The sequence below is a fragment of the Pholis gunnellus genome, assembly GCF_910591455.1.
Source record: "Pholis gunnellus genome assembly, chromosome: 22".
In the NCBI taxonomy this organism is placed as follows: domain Eukaryota; kingdom Metazoa; phylum Chordata; class Actinopteri; order Perciformes; family Pholidae; genus Pholis; species Pholis gunnellus.
The window spans coordinates 6097988-6123262 of record NC_136549.1 but is presented as its reverse complement, the minus strand read 5'-3'; the positions used below and the strand labels follow the sequence as shown (position 1 = coordinate 6123262).

Genomic DNA, 25275 nt, shown 5'->3' with positions numbered 1-25275 from the left:
TGTTTCAAAATTCATTCAGACACTTCAAATCTCTCACTCTTTAAATGACATTTCAGCTACTTTAACCGGTTACATGCCGACTAAATCAGCTCCTTCTGCTTGTTATTGTTACTATTAGTATTCTGAATAAAAGAAAAAATATAGATATAATAAAGATAACGAAAACACTCAAACATTGCGTTGTTCCAGCTTCACAATTGTAATGATTTTGTGCTTAGCCTATATGATAACAATGCAAATATGTTTGAGTTCTGGTAATGTATTTTCTGCCAAACTAAGAATGAAAATAATCACTGTGTTACTTCATGTCCTATCAGGTGACAGCTCTATCTATCAGATAAGTGCCAGTGTTTCCATCGCCCGCGTGGGACACGCCAGAGCAGAGAGAAACAGTGCAGTAGGCCTGCACGGGAGGAGGGTTGAGGAGCATGTAACGAGTAACGAGTACTGAATGACTGAGTGAATCCTTCGGAGCAGCTCTGGTCTAAAATAGACGCAGGAGGCAGGCAGCGCCGCCCTCCACAGCCCGCGGGAGCGTCACGTCACACAGCGGCTCACTCAGGAAATTCAAACACAAGAGCCTTCCACAACAGACACGCATCTCTCTGATCCAAGGTCACACCGAGCCGGCAGCCTGCACAGGACACACACACACGCGCGCGCCTTTATCCCACCTCAAAAGGTAAAGCATCATTTTAATGTCTGTTTATCGCTGATGTCGCTGAAAGACGAGCCGCCGCTGCCGGTGACCGGCAGGATTAACCGGGGCTTTTTGGCGTTGTCGGGACGTATGCAGAGATGAGCATGTGCTGCCATGAATGAGAAATATATAATTAATATACATATATATATATATATAAAGCGAAAGGGCTTAGCGTTAGACTGCGCGAGTGGATGCTTGATTACATTCTGTGATGCGTTCAGGAGCATTTTGGAGAGAGAGGTGTAAATCCATCTCCACGCTGCCGTGCCGTGAATTTCATGGAGGAAACTATTTCATTTTTATTTTTTTTTGAAAGCTAACGTAACTTTGAGTGTGAGCGCCCGGTTTAGTCCATGTAGGCCTTGGGCATTTAAACTGGCTTCATCCGGTCCCTGTCCCTTACATCAGCAGCATCATATGATTGGGCTGCAGTGCTGAGGAGTCACTCTGCTGTTGCATCCCGACCTTCCCGCCTAGTTTCCCTGATGGGAGTCCAACTTTTACTGGTTTCCTCCAAATATCAGCAAACATTGAGTTTCATTTAGAAAACTTCATTTTTTTTCATGAGTCAATTTGGCACAAAACAGCTCACCGGGTCAGCTGGTGAGCTGTAAGAACAACTTCATGTCACTGTTTTTTCCACTGGAAAATGTATCAATGCTCTGTGTTTATTTAGACTGAACAGGAAGGTGAGTCAGATATTGAAATAAACCATCAGCTTTTATTCCCCTCTCTTGCTACTAGTGTGGAAGAGCATCTAAATCATCTTGAAAGGAGTTCATATCATTTCTACTGAACAGCAGCCACTGTGGCCACATGTAACAATTACAGGACGTGACTTTGAGCTCAATGCTAAAACAAAATGTTGGAAAAAAAGAGTCATTAAGTCAGAGAACTGACTCATGTCAGCAAAACTGTATCATCGACCTACATTTAGCTAATATTTGCTAACATCAGCCTCCACAAGCTAATGGTCAGGTCTGCATCAAGTATATTGAAATGTGTCGAGATTTGTTTTATTTTCTCTTTCAAAAGTGACACAATTTTGCTTTATAAAGTAGCTTATACACTTTTAAAATCTTTTTAGAAAAGATATACCACTCTCATGTCTGTACCCAAAATATGAGGCTACAGCAGCCAGCAGCTGGTTAGCCTAGCTTAGCACGGGTAGCGTTACAAACAGCTAGCTGGGCCCCGGCCAAAGCTAACATTATCCACCTGCCCGCGCCTAACCTCACAAATAAACACGTTGTATCACATTTATTTAACCTTTTGTACACAGACTCAACTGTAAAAACGTCATGGTGTGGTTTTTATGGGTGTGTATGTGCAGGACTAATTTCCTGGCCAGGTGCAGTCACTTCCTGGAGCTACGCTAACCTGCTTGGTGGCAGCTTCATAACTGCCGTACACACGTGGGAGTGATATTAATCTTCTCATCTAATTCCCGCCAAGAAAGTGAAAAAGCACGTTTTCCTATCATTTACTATCACTGTAGCTATAGGAGGATCAATACACAGTTTGCATTCGCTTTCACAAAGTTTTCTTGTTGTTAAGGACATTTTAAGATGTAAAAAGATGTAGAAGATGTAGAAAAAGAAGAAAAAGATGTATTTAATTTTTTTCTACATGATGGTCGGTAGTGTTGGCAAAGGCTCCTTTAGACCTGTTTGGTGGCTGTTTGAATATAATCAGATTTTGGGGGGGGGGGGGGGGGGGGGGTTGCTCCTGCTGGCATCCAGGTTTTGGCCTTCGGCCATGTTTCATTACTTGGGTGTTTAAAGGTCCACATTTTTGCCATATTTTGTTGTTGAGGTTGTACTCGCATAGTATATAATTAATGACACTGACAGGGTTGTGCTTTTGTGTAGCTCGCAGATATGAAAACATTTCTGTGGGTGTTATTTTTTTTTTTAACGTTTGTATCAGGTTTCAAGTCCAGGACCTCCTTCCATGTTCTCTGGGGGAAGTTTGTTGTGGACACAAACGTGCTGATGCGTGCTAACAACACCTGATACAGAACAAGGCATTGTACTCCACTTTAAGAACAAGTTACTCACGTAATGACCTGGAAACTAACCCTAACACTTTAGTACACCCTTAAAGGTTGGACAACATTCTCACAACTAACTTTTTTAGCTTTGTTTAAGAACAGCGCCATCGTCCTGTTGTGTAACATTCAACAGATTTCTTTACAAATTTGACACCATGTCTAACCCTGATAATAGATTAAACGAAATAAGTAAATACAAAGACTGATAGAAGCTGACAGACTTGCGTTTCCATCAACATTTTTGTTTTAATATTAATTACACTGACCTCTTAAAATTAACAGGATGATTCCATTTAATCTCCATAATCTGAAGATGCTCTGTTAAATGCTCGATGTATGACATTTCATTTCCCACATAAGCACTCATGCTCTAAGTGCTGAAACAAAAATGTAACGGAGACCGGTGCCTCTGACCTCCATGACGTGTTCAGAGGCGTGGAGAGAAGCGGGAGCTTTGGATTGGATGTTGAATGTAGGTGTTGACAGGCCCGCATGGGAAAAGTGGAATGGATGGACTGAATCCCAGCATGCTGTTGTGTCCACAGAAGTGTAGTTGTGTGTAGGTGATGTAAGGGTCCTCTTTTTTCTCTTCATTTTTAAACAACCAAGAAGCACTGCGCTGCATGAATGTGCTTTCTTTTATGTCAGTAACTCACAGGTTGGGAGAATTCTTATGTTTTTGCAGAGGCCTGCCATCCAGTTTTAATGGTCAGACGTGTGTTTATGGAAATCTATAAAACCACTTGAAAGTTCATTTTTTTGATCAAGGTTCAGGGCCCGACCAATAAGTTGAAACGGTATTAACGTCTTAGTGTATTTTATGGGAAGACCCGCGGTGTGTGGTGGCCCTTTCTCGTCTCAGAGAGCAGCTTTCAGAGGGAGCCATTGTTTCAGTGGCATTTTGTTGGTGCTCGAGATCAAGGGGCGAGTGTGCTTACGGGGGGGGGGGGGGGGGGTCACGGTAGTGAGATAAGACTCTTGATAAGAGGAACGAAAGCGCGTGGGTCGGCCAACACCCACAGTGTTCCCGGTTGGGTTAATGATGAACCGTTTGTACAACAAAGTGAGTACTGTTACTCCAAGGTTACCTTAGCGCTAATCCTGCGTTGCCATAACTTGAAGTCTCATGAGAGTCGGGTTGGTAGGGGGGGTTGTGGGTCGCTGACTGTTAAGGTCATGCTTCCTTTTGTTGAGTTCGACAGGGCTTACCGCACCTGTTTTATCTGACTGGTGTTTAACTGGAACCGTTGAATCCTTCTGCTGTTCAAGGTCTCAACAAATATTACGAGGCAGAGCCACGTCCACAGGTTGAGTGGGAACGTCCTCTTGCCCCCGAACTCTCATTAAAGTCACGTTCCCACCTCGGCACCTGTCAGTCGGCTAACCTTCTGTCGTCCTTCATTACAGTTCAAGTCAAGAGCTTCACAAAAGCCCACATTAAGACACCGTTACTGAGTAATCACTGGCCGACTATCAGTGAAAGTAGGAAAAAGTGAGTCCACTTAGCAGCGAAGAAGTCAAAAGAAAGCTTTAATCAGTGTGGGGAATGGAGGGGAGGAGTTCTTCCTCCTCTGAATGGTACCGTTGCGGTTCTTTTCTTCCCGTTTTAATTGCTGGCTCCAAAAAGTCTTGACTGTATTGAAAACTCTGTTTAAAATTCTCTCAAAATACAAAGTCAGTTAATAATTTTGAACTTTTATCCCAACCGTTTAGTCCGTTTATTACTTACTTAGTTTAGTTTTCATGTTTTATTCTCATGTATTTAAGGCAAAAGAAGCTTTTAAGTAAATGCATGTGAAGCCAAAGGCAAATTTCCACCCGAGTGGATATTTAAAGATGTCTAATCTCATCTAATCTGAAGCTCAGGTAAACCCAAATATACGCAACAGAAACAGAAAAACTTAGGGACTACCTTTCGTAAACATAGCGTAGCATTTAGCGTCTTTGGGGGCTTACAAGGAATCTATAGGCAAGGTGTGTTTTAACACATTTCATGTTAGCAGATTGGTGTTTAAAGGTCGACTAGTCCCACCTCAGCTCCACCCACGCTTCCCAATTTTTCCAAAATTCAGATTTGTGGCTTCAGAAAGGGCCACGGTAACAAGCATGAAACCTAAATGCAAGTTTCAGAACCCCATCCGGGATTTAACATCTCTTTGTGCATGCGCTGTGGTTTGCCTCCGGCCTCTCACCTTGACAGCCACACCCTTGAACGCCTCCTCCACTTAAACTGGTCTGAAATACAACACAGAGGGCCCAGCTTGGCCCCTGTTGTGAATTAAACCGGAGACCCTGTGTCTGGTCCACGCTACAAAGAATGCAGTCTTTCAGGCTTTCTGCCAAGGTACTTAGCGATGCCCTTGGAGGTCACACAGACAGACGCACACGTGAGATGCACTCCTATAGTGTACTGCTGTGTAGCGCAACCTGATTAGCTTTTGCCAGTTTGGGATGATTTGATTATAGAACCACTATTTTGGTCCCTGAACTCCCGCCGTCTCCGTGCCGCTCACTCAGCTCTGTTGTTTGAGGAGGATCAACAATTTTCTAGCAGTCATCTCAAGTACATGCAGGGGACACTGTGTGTGTAGCCCCACCCAGCAACACACAAGGAGAAGCATTTAATGGAACAATGTGTAACAGAAATGGAATATAACATGCATAACTATGTTTTAAGCCGTGTATAACCATGTTGCACCACAATGTTTCTACAGCAGCCCAGAACAGACAAACTTCACTCTAGTTTTTACGTCATCTGAAGGTTGGGATGTGGACCAAAACTCCGGTGCTAAATTATTAAAGACCGGAGACATCACCGGTGCTTTTTATTAGTCCTTGTTAATGTTGTCCTGTAATTTATTATCACGCTGCTGCAGCGCACGTCTCTGCTCACTCTTGTCGGGCTCAGCTCCTCCCAAGTACTCACACACACACACACACACACACACGGCTGCGTCGGAGACAGTGAAGTGACCCAGGTGACGTGAAGGCATCCTCTAATTCTAAACCTAATTCAATCAGCTCTGTCCGCAGGCTCTCGTCCACCGCCGCTATGTTTACACAAGCACAACATGCACGATTGGCCAAAATCAGCTTATAGAGAAGCTCTCTGTCCGTCTTCTGTTGATCTTTAGTTTGTTCTTGTAAACGATAGAACAGATATTTTTAATCAATAAAGCTGTCTGCACAGGTACAATGATTGCGTGTTGGGGACCTACGCCTGAAGGCATCCCGTCTAGACACTCCGGAGGACTGAAGCTGCCGCTCTATTAACGCGTGGCTTTCGCATACACAGGGAAAGTAGAGCCAAGGCTTTATATCTGTAATTCCATTCGCTTCTAATAATTATGGCAGGAACTGACGTACACTAAATATTCACCGGGCCTGCCGGTTGATGAGGGGTGAAATAAGCGAGTACTGGCATACCGGTATGTCGCTGCTGACCTATGACGTTTCTATGTGGAGGGAAATGAAGATAATTTCCCAAGTTTAATTATCATCAGACATCTCGACCAACAAGTGCTGCTAGTTGCCGATTTAGAACCTAATAGTGGGTGTGGACAGATAGGTGGCTCCCCACAAACCAGACCGCGGATATTTTGAGGCTACCTTGGTGTCACTGGAGTACAGTTTGTGTTTTAACACACCTGTGCTGTCGGCCACTCCTCCTGTCTGCTGCTCTCTCAGTCAGTGGGGTCAGGTGAAGGACACAGAGGCACATGATGAGGATCTGGGCTTCTAAAGCGAAGAGGAAGCGTTGACATTGTGGAAACTGAAGGGCGACTTTGCTCCTGTTTGACTTCTTAGGTACTTAATGTGGTTGATCATAAACTAAATTCGTCAAGCTTGTCTGAAAGTGCGCCTCGTCCCCCCCCATCCTTAGCTGCTATTTTCTGGTCAATCGGTTTTGAGCTTCATATTCGAGCCCATCAACTTAAGCTGCTTATGAGTTCTGAGGTTTGTCCGTGCATTGTCGTCACGTTCAATCAATCAAAACCAGTATCTACGCTGAGTGCTGCTGTGTGGACAGCCTGTAATCTGATTAGCGGTGGATTATTAGACTGTATATGGAAAGACATAATCTCCAACTTTGATTAAATTAAAAGGGGCAATACAACGCGTATACACAGAGGATTATATTTCCATGCACCAGGCCAGTTTCAGTTTGTTGGTCTTCAGTCATCCACCCAGTTAAAAGCATTATAACAGCTCATACCAATGTTCCAATGCAACATTTCCTGTAGTGTGTAGACAACCACCATCACAAAATCAGTTTGTAAATGAAAGCATGTTCCACAAAAATTCATAACCTAATCAGTAGAATTTCATTCATAATGTCTCATTTTTGGAACACATTTTGTCCTTTTTCTGTTTTCCCCGTTTCTGCGTCCATTCAGGGATGTCTGGGTGACTCAATTATATTTCATTTTTATGTAAATAAACATCCCAAAATGAGGACCGGAGAGATTTCTGTTGAAGCACAAAGTTTAAAAAAATAAGCAATAATAATAAATATTTGTATATTTACAATGGATCAAATGTGTAACGTGAAAGGTGTCGCTTGTAGTGATGACAAAGGTTATGTCAAGCTTTAGAAATGTAAGTTAATGATTCAAACCCATGAACAAGTTTACAATTATTTTGGTGGCACTTTCCAGCCTCCAGAAGCTTCCCCTTATTTCCTGTATTTCTTCAGTCCGTATAAAGAACTTGATTAATAAGTTGAATCATTTTTTAAAACACTTGCCAAATGTGTGAGTCATCCCACTGATGGCTTCCTGTTGGCACGTAATGGATCTCAGTGTATTGTGAGTCACCACAACATCACAACCTGATCAGGCGGGAGCGGCATTATTTATTGATGTTGGTGGCTGGTGTTCATGGGTCATTTACAGACACTCTGAAGACTGAAGTGTCCATTTCCTCTTGTAAGGCTTTGATGTTCTTGAATGAAGCTTGCTGCTGTAAGATGTCGACTTCCACCAACATTACATTGTGTTGGTACCTGTCTGTCAGCAGCAGGAGCACCAAAGCAGCTTCGTTTTACATTCAGATTCAACCTGCTCGTATAATGCATATTATTTTTACAGCAGATGTCATTCCACTGGGAAGTTAAAAAATAACTTTTTCTAAAATCATTGTATCCACTGTGAGTGGGAGCCCAAAAGAGAAGAAAATATGCATTTTCAAATGTAGCTGCATTAGCATGAATAAGGAAGTCTGATCTATATTGTTGTAAATGGGAAAATAAAACTATTTAAAGGGGTATTTTTACACAGGACTTACATAAAGTTATAAGACAGATTGTTTAAAAAAAGAAAGAAGAATTGTCCAAATTGAAGCAGCAGAGGCCGAGATGACTTTCAGACCCGACTATAGGCTAAGGTAAAAAAAGTAGAGGTCTTTAAATTCCCATAATGCAACCCTCATCACATCAGGCTGCAACCCTGATTACACAATCGGGAGTGTGTTTTCAACTTCCTACAGAGCAACAGAACACAATATACTATACTTCATATATGATAAACCGAGTAGTATAACCATGACCATGACCATGAAATAAACTGAGCTTGATGTGTAAAACCAGTGCGTGGCCCCTTTAACGTATCTGTTCTGCTACAGGTAGCTGCTGCAATTATTAGCAACCACATCTAGCTCTGGCAATCTCGAATCATTTCTAAATAAACCTGTTGATTCTTCCACTGGCTGTTCATTTATGTGAAACCCAAACTAGCTGTCGTCATCTCAGGCCGTGGTTTCACTTGTCTTTTCAATGTTTATCCGCCGTTTTACAGACGCCCCCTTTGACCACGAAATATGTCCCATGGGGCATCAGATCACAAATCTGCCATTAAAAAGACAAGTGTAGCCACGGCCTCAGTATGCACCCTGAGCTAATTATACAGCAGTAAGTTATTCCTGGCTGATTAGGAAGGTGACGCTAATGAGGTTAGCAAGCGCTAAAACACAACAGCTACATTTTATACTATGTGTGTGTGTGTGTGTGTGTGTTTCTCCTTGACAGTTCGCTTGTTTAAAAAAAAAAGAAAAAGAAAAAAAGGATGAAGTGTAGCTGTGGAAATAGTCTTCACTATGTGTAAATAGGGAGTGTTTGCATTGTTCACAGCAGCCCCTGCTCTGAAACGCCTCCATCAGCGGACCTCAAGGTGAACACTGGGCAGGGCTGCTCTGGTCTCTCAGGTGAAAGTGAGTGCACGCCCTCTGAAACCGATAATCAGTGCCATGCAGGATACGGAGCCCTGGTATGTCCTTGTCCCTCTCGTGACGCATTACCACTGGCAGTTCGTCTAAATAAAGGCGCATATTTATTTACCACCGTTACGATCCCACACCTGTCTTGTGTATACTGTCAATATGAGCCACAGCTGGTGATCGGATATGTATTGTCAGTTGATGATCTTTGACATTGTCCTAAGACGCGAGTCACAGAATGCTGGTGGTGATATTTCATGTTCCTTCTGTCCCTTTCCTGTCTTGTCGTTGCAGTGAATAGTCAGCGTTGAGGTGGGCCAGTGATGCCGCCCCCGTCCACAGGTCCCCCCGCCGTGCCCCCACCAGACGGCGGTTGGGGGTGGCCCGTGGTGTTGGCATCTTTCATCTCCATAGGCTTCTCGTACGCGTTCCCCAAGGCCATCACCGTCTACTTCAAAGACATCCAGATCATCTTCGATGCCTCCTACAGCCAGATCGCGTGGATCTCCTCCATCATGCTTGCGGTCATGTATGCTGCAGGTGAGTCGATTTCATGATTTCAACTTTATAGTCTTTTATAGTTGCTGAAATTTTTATTTTCTTGTGGAAGCAAATCTAATCTAAAATCACAACTGCGGTTATTTGTTGAAGTCTGTAAGCTCCGCCCCCCCCCAGTGCTACTCCATCAAGCTGTCAGAGCTACCATGGAACCCACACTGTCTGTCACTAACTGCACTCACTAGGAAATTAATCAGATTTTTCAGAAAGAGCCGGACAGAACGGTCTACAATATGCGTTTGAAGGATAAATCCAGGATTTCAACCTGATCCAGCAGTGAAATAGATAAAGATGGAAGCTAAAGCTACAGATCAGTGTGAAAGTGAACCACCACATCACCTGGTGGTCGAGACGGAAGACAATGAAATTAAGGAACGACAATGTAAAGCCGAGTCGGTATTTATTCACCGTTACAATCATTAAAAAGCTAAAGCACCATGTCTACATTCCGTATATATTCAGTTGCTAGCGTAGCATAGAAGTGCTGTGGTTTGGAGAAAAAAAGTCTTATTTTAGTACACAGGTCAAAACAAACTCCAATGAAACACTTATTTCTGAGCAAAGATAAACCTTCGTTCCAGTTCTACTTTGTAAAAAGGAAGTTAAAAAAAATTGGCTCATGCATCTTCATTTATTACAATAATAATAAACTATAATGGTGCTGTTCACCCCGGAAGAGCTTGAATCCACTGTGATCCCTCAAATCACAATGTTAATCTTTTCTTCTTTTCTCTTTGAGTCTCTTTGAGACTTCATATCGTTCCGCGTGCCGTGGGGGATTATTTTGGTTGCGCAGAGGTGGTGCGTTGTTTCCTGGGGCAGACGCTGTTGTGATTTACTCAACAGTGTGTTTGGTCTTGTTGAGCTCTTGCTGGACTCGGGACACTTTGTTTGCTGTTCGAGGGATAGAGATGGAAGTCGGTTGTGTCATCAGATCGTGACCTGGATTTTGAAAGCACAAGATGCAGACGCGGCGTCACGTGCTGAGCCACGAAACCACCATGTTCTGCCGAGCTGAGGCAACAAATGAGAACGTATATCAGTATCAGAAACCGACATAAAATGTACCTGTTGATGAAAAATGGAAAAATGGCATTTACTATAAAAGCATGCAAATGATGCTTTGTATAAATTCAAAAGGGATTTTAAATGTTATCTCAAAGGACCGCGCCACAGCGCTGTCGAATAAGAATCCTTTGAAGGCTCAGAATGTGTTTTATTCGTAGGTCATCTTCTCCACCTTATTGCGCTGATCACCTGCTCTATTTCCCACTCTGGCTTCGGCCCCGCAGCTTTCTGCTTGGCAGTGCCACGGCTGCCATCTGTCCACGCTGTAATCCTCCTGTCACTCGATCCGCTGCTGTCGTCCCCATCTGTACCGGTCCACAGCAGTACTGGAAAGCTCGTTTCCCCATGTTTTTATAGCGCAGCTTTCACCAACAGGCAGTAACAGCAATTAAGTAACTGCTTCAACTCAAGACTGTCTTCCTATAACTCTTGAGTCGCACGTGGACTAAAGACGCTAAAGTTTGTTTTGTATTGTGGACACTTATCTGTGAAAAAGAACAGGCAGCAAATGCTGGTAAATGAGGTTAATCAGTTACTGCCGTGCTGACTAGTCCCTCTCTGAAAGCTCATTAAATCAAGTGTTGTGGGGACAAGAGTTGAAAATTAGTATTATTACTATAAACTCTCTTGCAGCACTTGGCTTTGGTGCTCTGGATTGGAACTATGTTAAATTGCATCATCCCGATCAAATGAAATCAATTCTAAGTTCACGCTGCCTGGCTACATACTGGCTTGTTTAAGATGAATCGCTATCAGCACATGTGTCGGCCAAAAAGTAACAAGAAAGGTCAGTAAATGAATGACAAAGATACGGTAGGTTTGAGTGGACCTTAATGTCAGAACCACTTATATGAACAGATTTGTTCTTAAGTGGCACATGTATTCATGCATGCAGGTATGCAGGTCGGTGTCCAGGTGAGCATCCTGTGTTGCACCGGACACTCTAAACATCACCTGTAATGGAACGGACCACCACTCTGCTCCGGCAGAGATTGTCTTCTTGGCACGTACCTTCATTCAAACCAGTCGTCGTTTATCTCCGACAGCACAGCTCTGCAATGACACGGCGTTATAATAATATCGGAACAAAAATATTCTGTTTTTGGAGAAAGGAAAAAGCATCTTGGCTGACCTCTGACCTCCCCGAGAGATCAATCCTTAAAGTGTGCGTCGGACCACGTCACGGTTCTGCACTTATCGCCGAGCGCTGCTTCAACCTTTTCAACGACTGTATGTCATTATCATGTGGTGACGGCGTCAATATGTGCAGCTCCTAAGCGAGCGGCTCTTGTTACTCATTTATTCACATTGATTGCACTCATCAGCTATTCATTAAAACATCTGCTCTCTTGTTCTGCCTCTTACGCTGATGAAGCAATCACCGTTTGACACCTCTTTCCCCACTGCTGTGTGTGTGTGTGTGTGTTGGTGTTTACACAGCTCAGTCAGAACTGTGAACCTGCCTGATAATGACCGACAGCCTCAAGACACCCAGTAATATTTATCCAATCACTCTATATTGCAGAAAGGACCTTTTATTCCTCACTACTGTCCAGTGCAAACATTACGTCTACAACCTTTTCACAAACTCAAAATATAAATCAGGCTTGTTTTTAGACAGAGACAGAGATTCACTTTGACTACTTTGGGATGTTTACAGCATCATTTTCTTTGTGAGTATATTATTAGTTCATCATAAATTGAATGAATGGACGTGATCATTAGCCACAATTACAGTTGGTTCAGTTTCTGGACCAAGATTCAAGATTTCAGAGCTTTAATTAAGAGCCATCACAACTGCTCAGTTGTGTAGTTTTGTAGCTTTCTTGTGACTCGCCTGCTCCTACAGGACCACGGGAAGCAAAGCAATCTAGTCTTTATCAACTAACAATGTAGACAAACTGATCCCCCAGACTCTGAAACGGTTGCTCAAGCTTTATACCGTAACTTTAATATGTGTTGCTTCAAAGACATCACTCAGGGTCATGTTAATGCACTTTCTCTGTCTGACCTTCTCGTGTAATAAAGTGTGTCCTGCAAACCTGAGCGTGTCTCTAACAAGATATCTTTGCAGCATAACAAACTTGCCCTCTAACGATTTGCATAGTCAGTTGCCTGAGCGACCATGCAAATGAATTGGCGAACAGCTTTTCCAACAAAGACATCTTTCTTCTTTTTTTTTCAAGGATAGAGAGAAGATCAATAATCCATAATAGCTATGTGTCTTAATTATATATTATAATGTGCTGCTACTAACGTGAAATAATGGACAACAAGGGCCCTTTGTTCTAAGTTGGGTATAAGCTTAGAAGTGAAGTGAGAGCAGGCGGTTTCCAAGCTCTAAACTCCGCATGTCGGCACTCATTTATTATCACTCTGTCCTTTTGAAAAGCAGGGTTGGGCATTCTTTCAGCTCGACCCTTCATTGCGTCACATCAGACCGCTGTGAAGCCAGCGACCGTCACTCGTTCCCTCAGGCAGCGCAGCGAGCGTCGCTCTGTGATGACGTCTTTTAAGCTGCAGGCTGCGCGTCCGTGTCGGATCAGCGTCGCTAATCCAGAGAGACGCGCACACAGAGAGAGAGAGAGAGAGAGAGAGAGAGACTTGACCTTGGGCGAGGCAGCATGAAAACAATGCACGCCTGCATTCTATTCACTGTCAGTCATAGACACAGGTAGATGCCAGGGTGCCAAAAAAAAAAAAAAAAGGTCACGAAAACACACCTGTCAAGTGGTTTATCATGAGGCAAAATGAAACCGCAATTTATGTTTCCGGGAAGCATTGCAGTAATCCTTTTATATTTCTTTTATACATTGTGTTTGCCACGCTTGTCTTTAGAGAATACCAGGTGCCGTTAATTACTTTTTATTTCCAACTTGATTAAGACTCAGTCGGTGCTTTAAACCATTATTCTCAACTGCACAAAAGCTTTTTCAACATTATTTTTCTCTTTGCTCTGAAAAAGGTTTTCTTGAACGTGGATTTACTCTTAACTGGTCGAGCGGTTAGCCTCCGCAGTCTTCTACCGGGCTTGTTACTATAGATTACATAACCCATAAAGCGTGCCGTCAACCGGTCTCCTCGGGACAAAAGTCATCCAAATGTTGTCGGTTAGCTCTGTAAATTCTCCAAAGTAACGGAAAGATTGTTCCTGGAGAAATATTTGAAATTGCTATAATCAATATTTTTATGTTGACATATGATTAACTGATTACATGTAATGTGAAGGCCGTCCCTTGGAGTGACGAACCCACAGAGAATCATCACACATGAGTTCCCCTCATTTATTACAGGGCGTTGTAGCGTCTTTTGGTTTAGCATTAAAATAATGACGTTTTGATTTACTGCTCTCATTTGCGTCTTATCTGGTGGTAAAACCCATTTCTGTAACCTTTACATCATCCAGTGTGATCCTGCCCGCTGTTAGACCGCTCTAAACTTCACCTCAAAGGCCTCATGTCAACTCCAAAATGTGTATAAACTTTTATCACAATGCCTGCAAATATCTGTGTAATGGGCTGGCTGGACACCGTGTCCGTGTCCCCTTCGCTGCAGAAAAGCAGTTTGCTTCCATTTCTGTCGACTTTATCCTCTTTGAAGTGTGATGGATGGCCAGCATCCTCGCGCCATCAACGAGCTGAACCGGCCTCGTCGCTGCAGCTCACATTAAAAGGGTCGTGGATAAAAAAAACTAAAAAAACACGGTTCGACACATTTCTTTATGTGTCATTCCCTTTTGGGATCTAGGTGGTTATATTTAGTTTGGGCTTTTGTCCACCGTGAAATGAAGTCCACGCTGCGTCTGGCCAGGAGATGATAAGCCTTTTTCAAGGGAGGTAATGTGCAGGCTCAGGGGCTTCCTCATCTCGGGCCAATTCGGGTCCCGCCGAGCCCCCGAGAATACTGATCGCTGCGCTGGATGCAAATGAGGGGGAACTTTCCTCAAGGTCGAAAAAAGATTCATGCGGAGCAAATTAAGTCAGATGACTCCTCGCCCGTTGTGGCTTTTTAAATTGCACTGGGCCTGGCAGAAATGTGATACATCTTCTGGCTGGTAATGAGAGTATTATTTCAGAAAAATACATCTTTCATTACTTTTCGCCCTCCCTATTCGATTCACACCTCCTGTGCTTAAGATTCGGCATAGGGCGAGGGGACGGTGTCAATTATAAGATGCAGATAAGTGCTTCGAGCAGCCTCAGTATTCATAGCATGTAATGTACCAAGATGTATGAAACTGATCAAATGCTCTCATACACCGCAAATGGAGAAATTTAAACAATGGAAGATAAAGTGACACAGCACAAATATTATTTAAAATATAGAGTCTTACTCTTCTCTCAGAAATTCAGTGAACCGAGTCGCAAAAATTCAACATATCCCAGGAATGAAAACAACTTTCCTCAGCCCAGAAAGGTATTGGCTTTTCTGAAGTTATACTCATGATTCACCTCATTGTCGACTGGACAACATTTACAGTGATGACTGAGAATACAGATGCTGAGTCGTTGCAATTTCAATGGGTTTGGTCTTTCTGTCCGTCATGTATTCTGTGGCTGTAGTTTTCATCCCTACCAGTCATGCTAACATTTTAGCAACTGTTAGCATTTGTTGCAAGTTTATTTTTTTTCAGCCCACAATTGAAGTGCTCTATAGTTCAGTGCAGCAGGCTGCAACAAAAAACCTCTGATAAACCAACTGTATGCGACTTAACAGCCCACTGACAAAGTTAGCAACTAGCTGGTGTAGCATTTAGCTGCTAAAGAGACACAAATTTGTGATCCGTTTCGTGGAGGAACCTTTTTCTTTCAACCATAGTTCCTCCATGAAACTGCACACAACAAGGTCTGTGGATTATCTTGAGTAACCGGGTCTCTAGAAAGAGACATTGCTGTTACGTTTTTCCGATGTCTTTTTTGGTGCTTTAAGCACCACCAGCAGAGTGCCATCTCATCCCATTATATTGGAGAGGAGGCAAACATCTCTACGGCAACTCTCACCATAACAATCTAGATTGATAAATAGCATTACAGGTAAGAGGAAAAATATCTATTTTAGATTTTGGGGGGAAATGCCCCTTTTTTAAATACTCATTCAGAAATGTGATCATCAAATAGGTTGTAAACAAACCCTGACTTCTGGTACCGTAAGTACAATCTGTCAAAGTTGAACCAGGTGGCTGTGCAAGATCCAACAGACGTTTAATTTGGGCAGTTTGGTTAATAATATTACAGTTGACCTTTTTGTTTTCACTTTCTATTAAGTCATTTAGATAATATAGTTAAAGTGGGGATTCGGTCACAATCTAACTAACCTCATTTAAGACTTTTTCTGCCGGCTCTCTGTGACAAAGAGGTCGGCCTGAATATAAACATAACATACTACAGAAATGAGAGAGTGCTTTGTCATGTGTGTATTTTGGCTTGTATGAATGACTGGAGAATCGAATGTTGATTGATGCACCTAAAGGTTTTTTCCCATATAGAAAAAGCATGTTAAAAAACATACTGAATAGAAACTGACAGTCTTGTATGAAAGTCTGTCAGTCACTTCGCTTAATTGAATTTGGCACGAGGCGATGGGAGTGCCGTGCTTAAAAATTGAAACCGCTTAGTTGCTTCTATAAATAGAAGCGGGGCTCCCGCTGGCGTGCAGCACTAACCAGATTAAATCATTATGCACTCACTTTCAGTTATCCTGCCTACTGTAAACATCCGACATTCGTGGGTTGACCTCATCTTTTCCCTTTGCTCCAGGTCCCATCAGCAGCATACTGGTCAACACATACGGCTGCAGGCCCATCGTCATGATGGGGGGCTGTCTCTGTGCCACTGGCATGATCCTAGCTTCCTTCTGTACCAGCGTGGTGCAGCTTTACCTCTGCATAGGAGTTATTGGTGGTAAGTCCATCTAAGTCCACTTAAGTCCATTTTAAGTCCATTTGATGAGCCGCTACTTCCAATTAGCAGGTTCAAAATAAAAGTGTTGTTGCAGGAGCAACGTTTCCCTGGTTTATTCAATCTATTCTGGTTCTTGCCTTAATTGCATTATCCTGTGTTTTAACATGATTATAAATGCTACTTAAAACTTAGTCTTAGTAGAGGTTGACAAATAGCAGGCTACAAAGCTGAAATGTTTCCTTCTCTAGTTGGGCTTCACCAAATATTTTAGACATATTTCACATATTTACTGTAGAAGCAGCACAACTCTTATTCCACAGCCCATTTAAATCCAAATGAAATTACTTTAATCTACCATCTAGTGATCAATACTCACGTGTAGAAAGCAAACTGATAACTGTGCCATGTTCTGCACCAAGGCTTTTAATTATTAATTCAATAATAATATTAAAATTAAATATTACTTAAAGAAGCCTTTATGGCATTTCATTTGAAAGAGGGAATGTGTGCAAAAAGGCAAAGCCTTTGGGAAATGTATAACAGCAATAGAAAAAATACTTTTTTAGATTTACTCCAAATTATTGTTGGAACAACTCTTTGCATTACAAATTCTAAAACTTATCCAGCCACCTTTTGTATAAGTGAGATTGTCTCTCTGGTTTAACATCCTGTGAGGCTGCATTGAGGAATAGTGGTGCTTTGAGCTAAATGCTAACACTAGCATGGCAGCATGCTCACAATGACCATGCTAGCATGCAGATGTTTAGCAAGTATTATGTTTAGCTTTTTCAGCATCGTAATTTAGCGTTTAACGATTTCTAATTAGCGTTAAACTCAAAATACAACTGAGGCTGATGGGAACCTCATTAGTTTTGCAGGTACTTATTATGAATCACAGTGTTGGACAATCCTTAGAGCCGTGGTGCTAGCATGGCTAATCACCCATTGTTGCTAGCTAGTTCTTAAAGCAAGTACGTCAGAGGTAAACAGTTACTTGGTTTCTTTTATAGGTGAATAGGAAGTAAAATAGATCATTTTTAGTGTTCTTTAGCATTGGTACATTAACAGTTGCCACATCATTGTTACTTAATTAAGTCTAATGCACGTCTGTCATCTCTGCTCATAGGACTTGGACTAGCCTTCAACCTGCAGCCAGCACTGACTATGATAGGCAGATACTTCTGTAAGAAGCGTCCCATCGCCAACGGGCTGGCGATGGCCGGGAGTCCGGTGTTCCTCAGCACCCTGGCTCCTCTCAACCAGTACCTCTTCAACCAGTTCGGCTGGAGAGGCAGCTTCCTCATCCTGGGTGGCCTGGTATTGAACTGCTGTGTGGCCGGGTCCCTCATGAGGCCTCTGGGGCCACCGCCCGGCAAGCTCAAGAAGGACGAAGAGATAGCCGCCATTACCACCACGACAAAGGAGAAGCACACTGCCTGGCAAATATTCAACAAGTACCTGGACTTGTCCCTCTTCAAGCATCGCGGCTTCCTCATTTACCTGACGGGCAACGTCATCATGTTTCTGGGCTTCTTTGCACCGATTGTCTTCCTTGCAGCCTTCGCTAAAGACATGGGCGTGGATGAGTACTCAGCGGCCTTCCTGCTCTCAATTCTGGCTTTTGTTGACATGTTTGCCAGGCCCTCAATGGGGCTACTGGCCAACTCGCGCTGGGTCCGGCCCAATATCCAGTACTTCTTCAGCTTCGCTGTGCTGTACAATGGAGTGTGCCACATGCTTTGCCCACTGGTGGAAAGCTACACCGGTCTGGTGGTGTATGCGATGTTCTTCGGCTTTGCTTTTGGCATGGTCAGCTCAGTGCTGTTCGAGACGCTGATGGACCTGGTTGGGCCTCAGAAGTTCTCCAGTGCTGTGGGACTCACCACCATTGTGGAGTGCTGCCCGGTCCTCATTGGTCCACCTCTAGCAGGTACGATCAGTCTGTCTGAGAGCATATTTCATTCCATTACATGCACGGTTTTTACTGCCTGTACTTTCAAGTGTTCTTAGCTCTTCTGGTTATTAGAGTTGGTTCACAATATTAATAAGGCCCAGTCACACCAGAAAGGTACAGTGTTTTAAGAAGTTGTGACTATTTGCAGTAGCTTGTTGGCAAACTACCATCAACCTGTGAGCTAACTGCTAATATACGCATGCTCATCAAGTCACAAAAGCTCAATAAGATAGCTCGGTTGCCAATGGGACAATATGTTCAAACAGTACCAGTGACAGTTGACATTTAGCCATGTTTTTCATAAATTACATCTCAGTTCTACGTGGTAATACTTAAGATGTTATAACTGCGCAGATACTTCAGCATCTTAAAACCTTGTGTTGTCTTGCAGGGAAACTGGTTGATCTCACAAAAAACTACAAGGCCATGTATTTCTGCTGCGGCGCTGTCGTGATTTTGGCCAGTATTTGGCTCTTCATCGGGAACTTCATTAACTACAGACTCTTGGAGCGCGAGCGCAAGTGTGCAGAGATGTACAAACGGACTGAGACGGAAGATCCGGACAAAGTTCTGGATCAGAAGGAGGCTGACGGGGAGGCCCAGGCGTCGGATGACCTGGTCGGCAAAAGCGAAAAGGACGGTGAACCTATGCAGCGGGAAACCAACATCTAGATCCCTCTGCTCCGCCAACAGCTCACCCTCACCTCCCTCCACTACGATCAAACTGAGCTCCAAGCCAAGAGGTGCCTCTCGGTGGTCCACCACGCTCTATTCGGGGTCCTCTGCACTTCCATGAAACTAACTGCCAAAGCAACAACTGGAGGAGGCTCGATATCCGTTTGTCAAAGAGCATCAGCGACTATAACAGAGATGTTTAACCACAGAGAAAAGTGTAAGATACTGCATGCATATGAGGCAAAAAGTCTGAAAACTGAGTGGAAAACTGTAGTGCTAACTGTATAATGTTTTTTGCCACGTTCACCTCATATCGGATTTACTGTAAATACAAGACTGCAACAGGGGGGGAAGTACATTCACATCAGGCACCTAGTGGCAGTAACGATCAGGATGTGGGATTTTAGTTTCTGTAGGAACTCCAAAACTGATGGTTAACATGGCAGCAAATCCACGGATGTTGCAGAAGCAGATAATTAAAAAGTGAGTTCATTTCAGTCAGACAATCCACTCTGCTAAAAAAAAAAAAGGAAGAAGTTATCTGTTGCAGTTTGTTTATGGCTGATTTTAGTTATCGCCATATGTCCCGACAAGTTCAATATTCCAATCCGTAGCAACAAGAGTCACTCCTCTCTTTCCTGCTGCGTCTTCCGATATGACGTGAATGCAGCATCAGCGTGTCGCCACTGTTCCAACAGCACCAGCAAACTGAATTCATGCTCAAACCGCAGTCTGAATAGTTTTCTATCCTTCACAACACACTGAATTCTTGGCACTCGAGGAAAGTGAAAAGTCAACGGTTCGTGCATTCCTAACGGTGCGTTCACACCACGAGCAACTTGGTTTATGAGCATTTTTTTTGAGAAATTGTGGACACGTCGGAGGTTCTGAATGCCCAGTAGTCTTTCACATCAAAGTTGCTGCTTTGAAAGATGGGAATCGAATGTTACGATTTCAGGCTAATGTCCATTAAATCATATCAACGTGGAACAAAATAGGAGCGAAAATCTGCCTTGATGGTGTCAGCCTCGGTTGGTCAGCGCTGTGAAAAACTCCTGATGACTTGTTGATTGTGTTGCTCGCGGTGTGAATGCGGCGTTCAGCAATCCCAGTGCACCCGGAAATGGTCGATCCATCTGGTGATATGTGTCAAGCAAGAGCTCAAAATCCTAATTGCACTGTGTATTTTAAAATGGCATTCGGGTGCCATAAAATTCCCACTTCCAAAAATAATGAACAGATGTGTTCACAGCTGGCGACGCCGGTTGCCCGCGCATTATGCTGCCCGCCTTCGCACTGTTACGTGGTGTCGTAAAAACCTGCGCAAATGTCCCACTTTAATACTTTCGATCAAGTCATAAAATGCTTCCTGTACGTCATCGAGTGTTCCGTATTGCACTCGTATAAAGTTTGCCGAAAGAGAAATGGCCCCAAACAGCATTTCAGAAAAATGCTGCAATTAAACAAGTTTAATTATGGTTGAATGTAATTTCCTCTGTGGGCCTTAACAAGGTATTAATGACCAAAAACCATCTGCATAATAGTGGCATTTCTACACACAGAGCCCATGAGCAATATCATTCCTCATATTTTAATGCAGGTATCCAGGGAAATGTGTTTGTTGTGGACAGCGCGACACTCCATTCTATGATACATTGCCTTAAATGTAATGTATTGTAATTGTATTATACAGTACAAAGCTGATCAACCTCGGTGTTAAATGTGACCCACTTTTTCTGCGGTGACCAGTGTCGTGTGCTCCGTTTGTCTCCTAACATGTCTGTGTAAATGTTAAAGCTGTGAGATTCCTTAATGTTGTTCTGTAACTAATTCACTAACATCCACACCAGTGTGTTAATACGTCTGAAGGAATACTACTGATGCTACTAATCACCGAATGCTAATGAGGTATACCAGTATTGTGAATCGCATTGTGTGCAAAACGAGTGAACATATCCACGCAAATAACTGTTGCTGTGAGTGTCGACATTGTCCAATATTCTATCCATTCCAGGTGTTTCCTAAATGTCACCCTGCCGTGCCGTTGATGGGTTTTCAGCAAAAACAAACCTGCGGCTCTGGTTTCAAACGATGACCTCATGGTGTCCTGTCTCCGCTGTCCCATAACAAAGCCAACACATTTTAATAACAAATGTCATTTTTCAAAGCCATCAGGAAACAACAAAACAATGTAATTGTCCCTTTTTTCTCCCCACCGCACTTTGAATATATGAATGTGTATTCTGAATGATGCAAATGGATGTCCAGCTGTGCAGCAGTGGCTCTCCACCGTGTGTCCTCACCTGGTTCATTACAACCAAACGCTTTGTTACTGTGAAACCCCTTCTGGTTAATGTGTTTGGCTGGATGGAGTCTGAGGGCGGGGACATTGTTGAGAATATCTGCCATGACATTTATTGTAAATAAGATCGCTTCCGAAGGATTTGCACACCTGTTCTCATGTTTCCGTTTTGGAGATGATCTCCAGCTACATGCGGACAAACCCAGTACTGTTAGGTCAGCTGCTGCAGATTTATTCTCCCATAATGCACCAGTATCTCACGCCGATATTAGACAGTATTTTTGTATTGCCGTGTCTGTACCTTTCCTGATAGCTTTAGTAAATGACTAACATTGAAACCTTATGAATGTTAACTTAGCCTGCTTGCACTTCACCAGTGGAAAGAGATGCTACTGAAATCAGATGTCACTATGCTCATTGTTCACGATGCCTCTCAGTGAGGGAGATAGACTGCTGCACAGTCACTTTCTACCGAATAACACTGCCCCCTGCTGGTTTCAAGCCACCGAGACCAAACGGCACAGAAAGCCAAGCTTCCCTTTCAACAGAACACACTCCTGTTTATAAATCAGTTGTAATGATGGTCAAACAAGGTTTCAGTTTTATGGGGGATGTAAGAGCATCAGTAGCTTTTTTTATTTTGTGGAGGGGGGGGGGGGTATTGACTATATGAATACACTTTCTGGTATTTGCTCAGTATACAAAAGGTACAAAACACAACCTTGTAATGGTTTAATGAAACTAAGGAGAATACCATCGGCTTTCATCACTGTATTCTTCCCCGTCCATGTAGACGATGAATTATACTCCACATCTGCACAGCAGCGGTTCCCACGGAGATAACGCGATGGGAAGGAATTCCAAAACGTGATCAGCGACACTAAATTCTGTTTATTTTTCTACAATTGCTGTTTTTCTTGTGAACTACTTGACTGTTAAATCCCTGGATACTACGCTAAATCTGTGAGAAGGGCTCACACGTCGCCTCGATAATGTTTCATTTTCAGACAGAAAGGCTGGGAGCTGCTGCTTCACAGGTCCCTGACGTGGTTCTCTGCTAATACGGAGGCTGGTCAACCACACATATATACCAAACAACACAAATTGGAAATGTGATGGTATTCTCCTTACTGTACTCGATATTTGTTCCAACTTGAGAAATTCATGTCTACGTGTTTTGGTTCATAACATTTATTCTAAGGACAAAACGAAAAATTTTAATAATTGAATCCAAATGGAGGTAATTGATTTGTTTTGACATGCACCGAGAGCCTTATGAATTATATTGCATAGCATCTCGTATATTTTATGTTTCATCTATATTTAGAAACAGAGGTTTATTTTGAGGTTAAATTCAAATGAATAGGAAATACTTTCGCCCCTCTTGGATATTGTTTGGAGAAAATGTTGAAGTGTTCTCTTTAGGAAATGCTCTGGCTGAAAACTCCTGATGTGTGGAAGCAATACGCATCATGTAAAGGCTTTAAAGTCTGGAAGAGATGACCCTTAGTTTCCTGTTGGATTCCATGCAGTTGTCAGCTAGCGGTGTGTATCTGGTAGGAATGAGTTTCAAACATGCATATGTAGGCAGAAATGCTGTCATTACAGGGCAGAGTCGAGGAGACATGTTTTTCTGTAGCCGTGGAGCGAAGCGCTCTGGAATAAGTGAGATTTATTTTAATTAGGTGTTCTGAGTTTCTTATTTTTTTTACTCAGCATTATGTGATGAAACTGAATGATTTTTATTGAGATCACAATTTCATTTCTGACTATAAAATCAGGAATTTTCCAATTCAAAAGTCCATTTGGAAAAAAATCAGTTTTTTCAATAAGCTAATCTCTGCCCCCTGAGCCAATGGGATCATTTCTGCCTCCATGAAGTCTTTTATTGCCGAACAAAATTCCAATCTGCAGGAGGAGATCCTGCAAAGATCAGCAGCTGTTATTGGTGTTGATTGTATACATGGCGGTTTGCTACTGGGAGGCTGAAGGACTGTTGATAACATCTCTGTGCCTTATTGTGCTACACTGGCCATTGTAAACAGCTTTTTTGTGAACGCGGTAAAAAAAAATGGTCTTGTGTCGCTCAAACTGTGACATTTAGGTTCAAGTCAATCCTTTCTTCTTACTGATTGTGTTTACAGTCTTTCACTTTATGTAAATAAACTCATGTAGCTACACGTGAACACCAGGTATCGTCTAAATATGTCTAGATTATTTTACTCGCTATATATATATATATATATTGTTTAATAGGATGCAAATATTTCTGAAGACATGTGAGGACAGCTGTGTTCACGTGTTTGGACCTCAGTGCGGTAGTTTGTCTCAGCAGTGAAGTCAGTCCATCAACGTCCTTCCAGTAGCAGACGCGCTGTGTGCTCTCCCATCAGGGTCACTGTAGGCATTGCACCGTCTCTCCCACTACCTCCGTGTCAGAGTGAGGAAAAGTATCACACGGGTATAGAAAACAGATTTATTTCATTAGAATTCTAATTCTAAGAATGGTGTCACCTATCACTGTAGCTAAATCAAATAAAGTATGTATCCAAATAAGCCTTTGCCTCATGACTGTTTGTTTCTGAATGGACGTTTTATCAAACGAGCTGCGAGAGGGGAAAAGCTGCTTTAGGCGCATGTGCTAAATCAGGATTTCAGATTTTCAAATTTATGAAAAAGGGAAGAAAAAAAAAAAAAATCACATTGACAGAAGTAATTGGACCCTTTGCTGTGATACTTTGAATTTCTCTCAGGTGCCTCCCATTTCTCTTGAACATCTTTGAGATGTTCCTACAGCTTGACTGGAGAACACCTGTGGTCAATCCGATTGATTGGACACGATGGGGAAACGGCTCACGCCCAACTGTGGACACTGTGCATGGTCTCAGGTGGCAGCGCAGCATCGGAGCACAAACCAGGTGGGAGTGTGTCCGATCTTACACAATATTATAGACAGAGCGATAAGCTGATAAACCACCAGGCGAAAGCAGAACCACCGCATGGTCGAGGTGTAATAAGCCCTTTAGCATGTCAGCACAATGAATAACAATATCTGCGTGTGTGTGTGTGTGTGTGGTGTGTGTGTGTATCTCCATTAGCAGTCAGCCCACAAGATCACCTGGAGGGGACCAGCAGCTCTCATTACACTCAAAGTGGATCTCCTCCCGCTCTCTTCCTGCTTCAGACCTGCCGATAATGAATTCTCCCTGGTAACCAATCCCAACTCCCGAATCCCCCCCCCCCCCCCCCCCCCCCCCCACACACACACACACACACACACACTCAACCCTCTGTCTCATTAGCATGCGATGCTTCAAAAAAGGCTGCGCGTGCCGATGATGGCTGGAGACCCTCAGGCAGAGTTTCAGGCTAGATTTTAATGGGGCGGTAAGGGTCAACCAGAGATGAGAGAACAATAAGCTCCAGTTCTATTTGATAGACGTTTCATTTTTTGGGGGGGGGGGGGGGGGGGGCCTGTTGGGGTTTGAATGCAGAAGAAGTTGACCTTCAAAACAGTGTCAAACTGTATTCCCCGTAGTGCTGCGGAGTTTCAGGTCGGCTGCCTTTGAGTCGTGGCTGTCGGCTGTCACGCTCGCATACAGGCCAACCGCGCCTCACTAACAATGCTGTGATAATAGGTTAAATGCTGAGGGGATGCAGGCGGGCCCAGTGGAGATGTTAGCATGCGTTTGATGTGGCGTTCAGCGTCCACCATTAGCTCTCATTCCTCTGATCTCCTTTCTTTTGTATATACAGTATATTGCAAGTCTGGATGCTTGAGATGAGATATTTTCAGCCACATTCAAATATATATGTACTGTGTTTCTGCTGACTAAGTTCTTTTAGCTG

At 43.1% G+C, this 25275-nt stretch overlaps 1 protein-coding gene across 1 annotated transcript; it reads left to right on the top strand.

The window, feature by feature from the left end:
- Positions 1 to 621: 621 nt before the first annotated feature.
- On the top strand, positions 622 to 20703 carry LOC306713637 (monocarboxylate transporter 2). Its single transcript, XM_079183406.1, has 5 exons — positions 622 to 682; positions 9264 to 9509; positions 16352 to 16495; positions 17622 to 18425; positions 18841 to 20703. The coding sequence occupies exons 2-5, from the start codon at positions 9293 to 9295 to the stop codon at positions 19119 to 19121; spliced, it is 1446 nt and encodes a 481-aa protein (XP_079039532.1). The 5' UTR covers positions 622 to 682; positions 9264 to 9292; the 3' UTR covers positions 19122 to 20703.
- The last annotated feature ends 4572 nt before the right edge of the window (positions 20704 to 25275 follow it).

Coding starts and splice junctions, on each gene's coding strand:
- LOC306713637 (XM_079183406.1), top strand. CDS start 9,293: ATGCCGCCCCCGTCCACAGGTCCCCCCGCCGTGCCCCCACCAGACGGC. Junction 9,510..16,351: donor TGCGGTCATGTATGCTGCAG/GTGAGTCGATTT, acceptor CCTTTGCTCCAG/GTCCCATCAGCAGCATACTG. Junction 18,426..18,840: donor CATTGGTCCACCTCTAGCAG/GTACGATCAGTC, acceptor GTTGTCTTGCAG/GGAAACTGGTTGATCTCACA.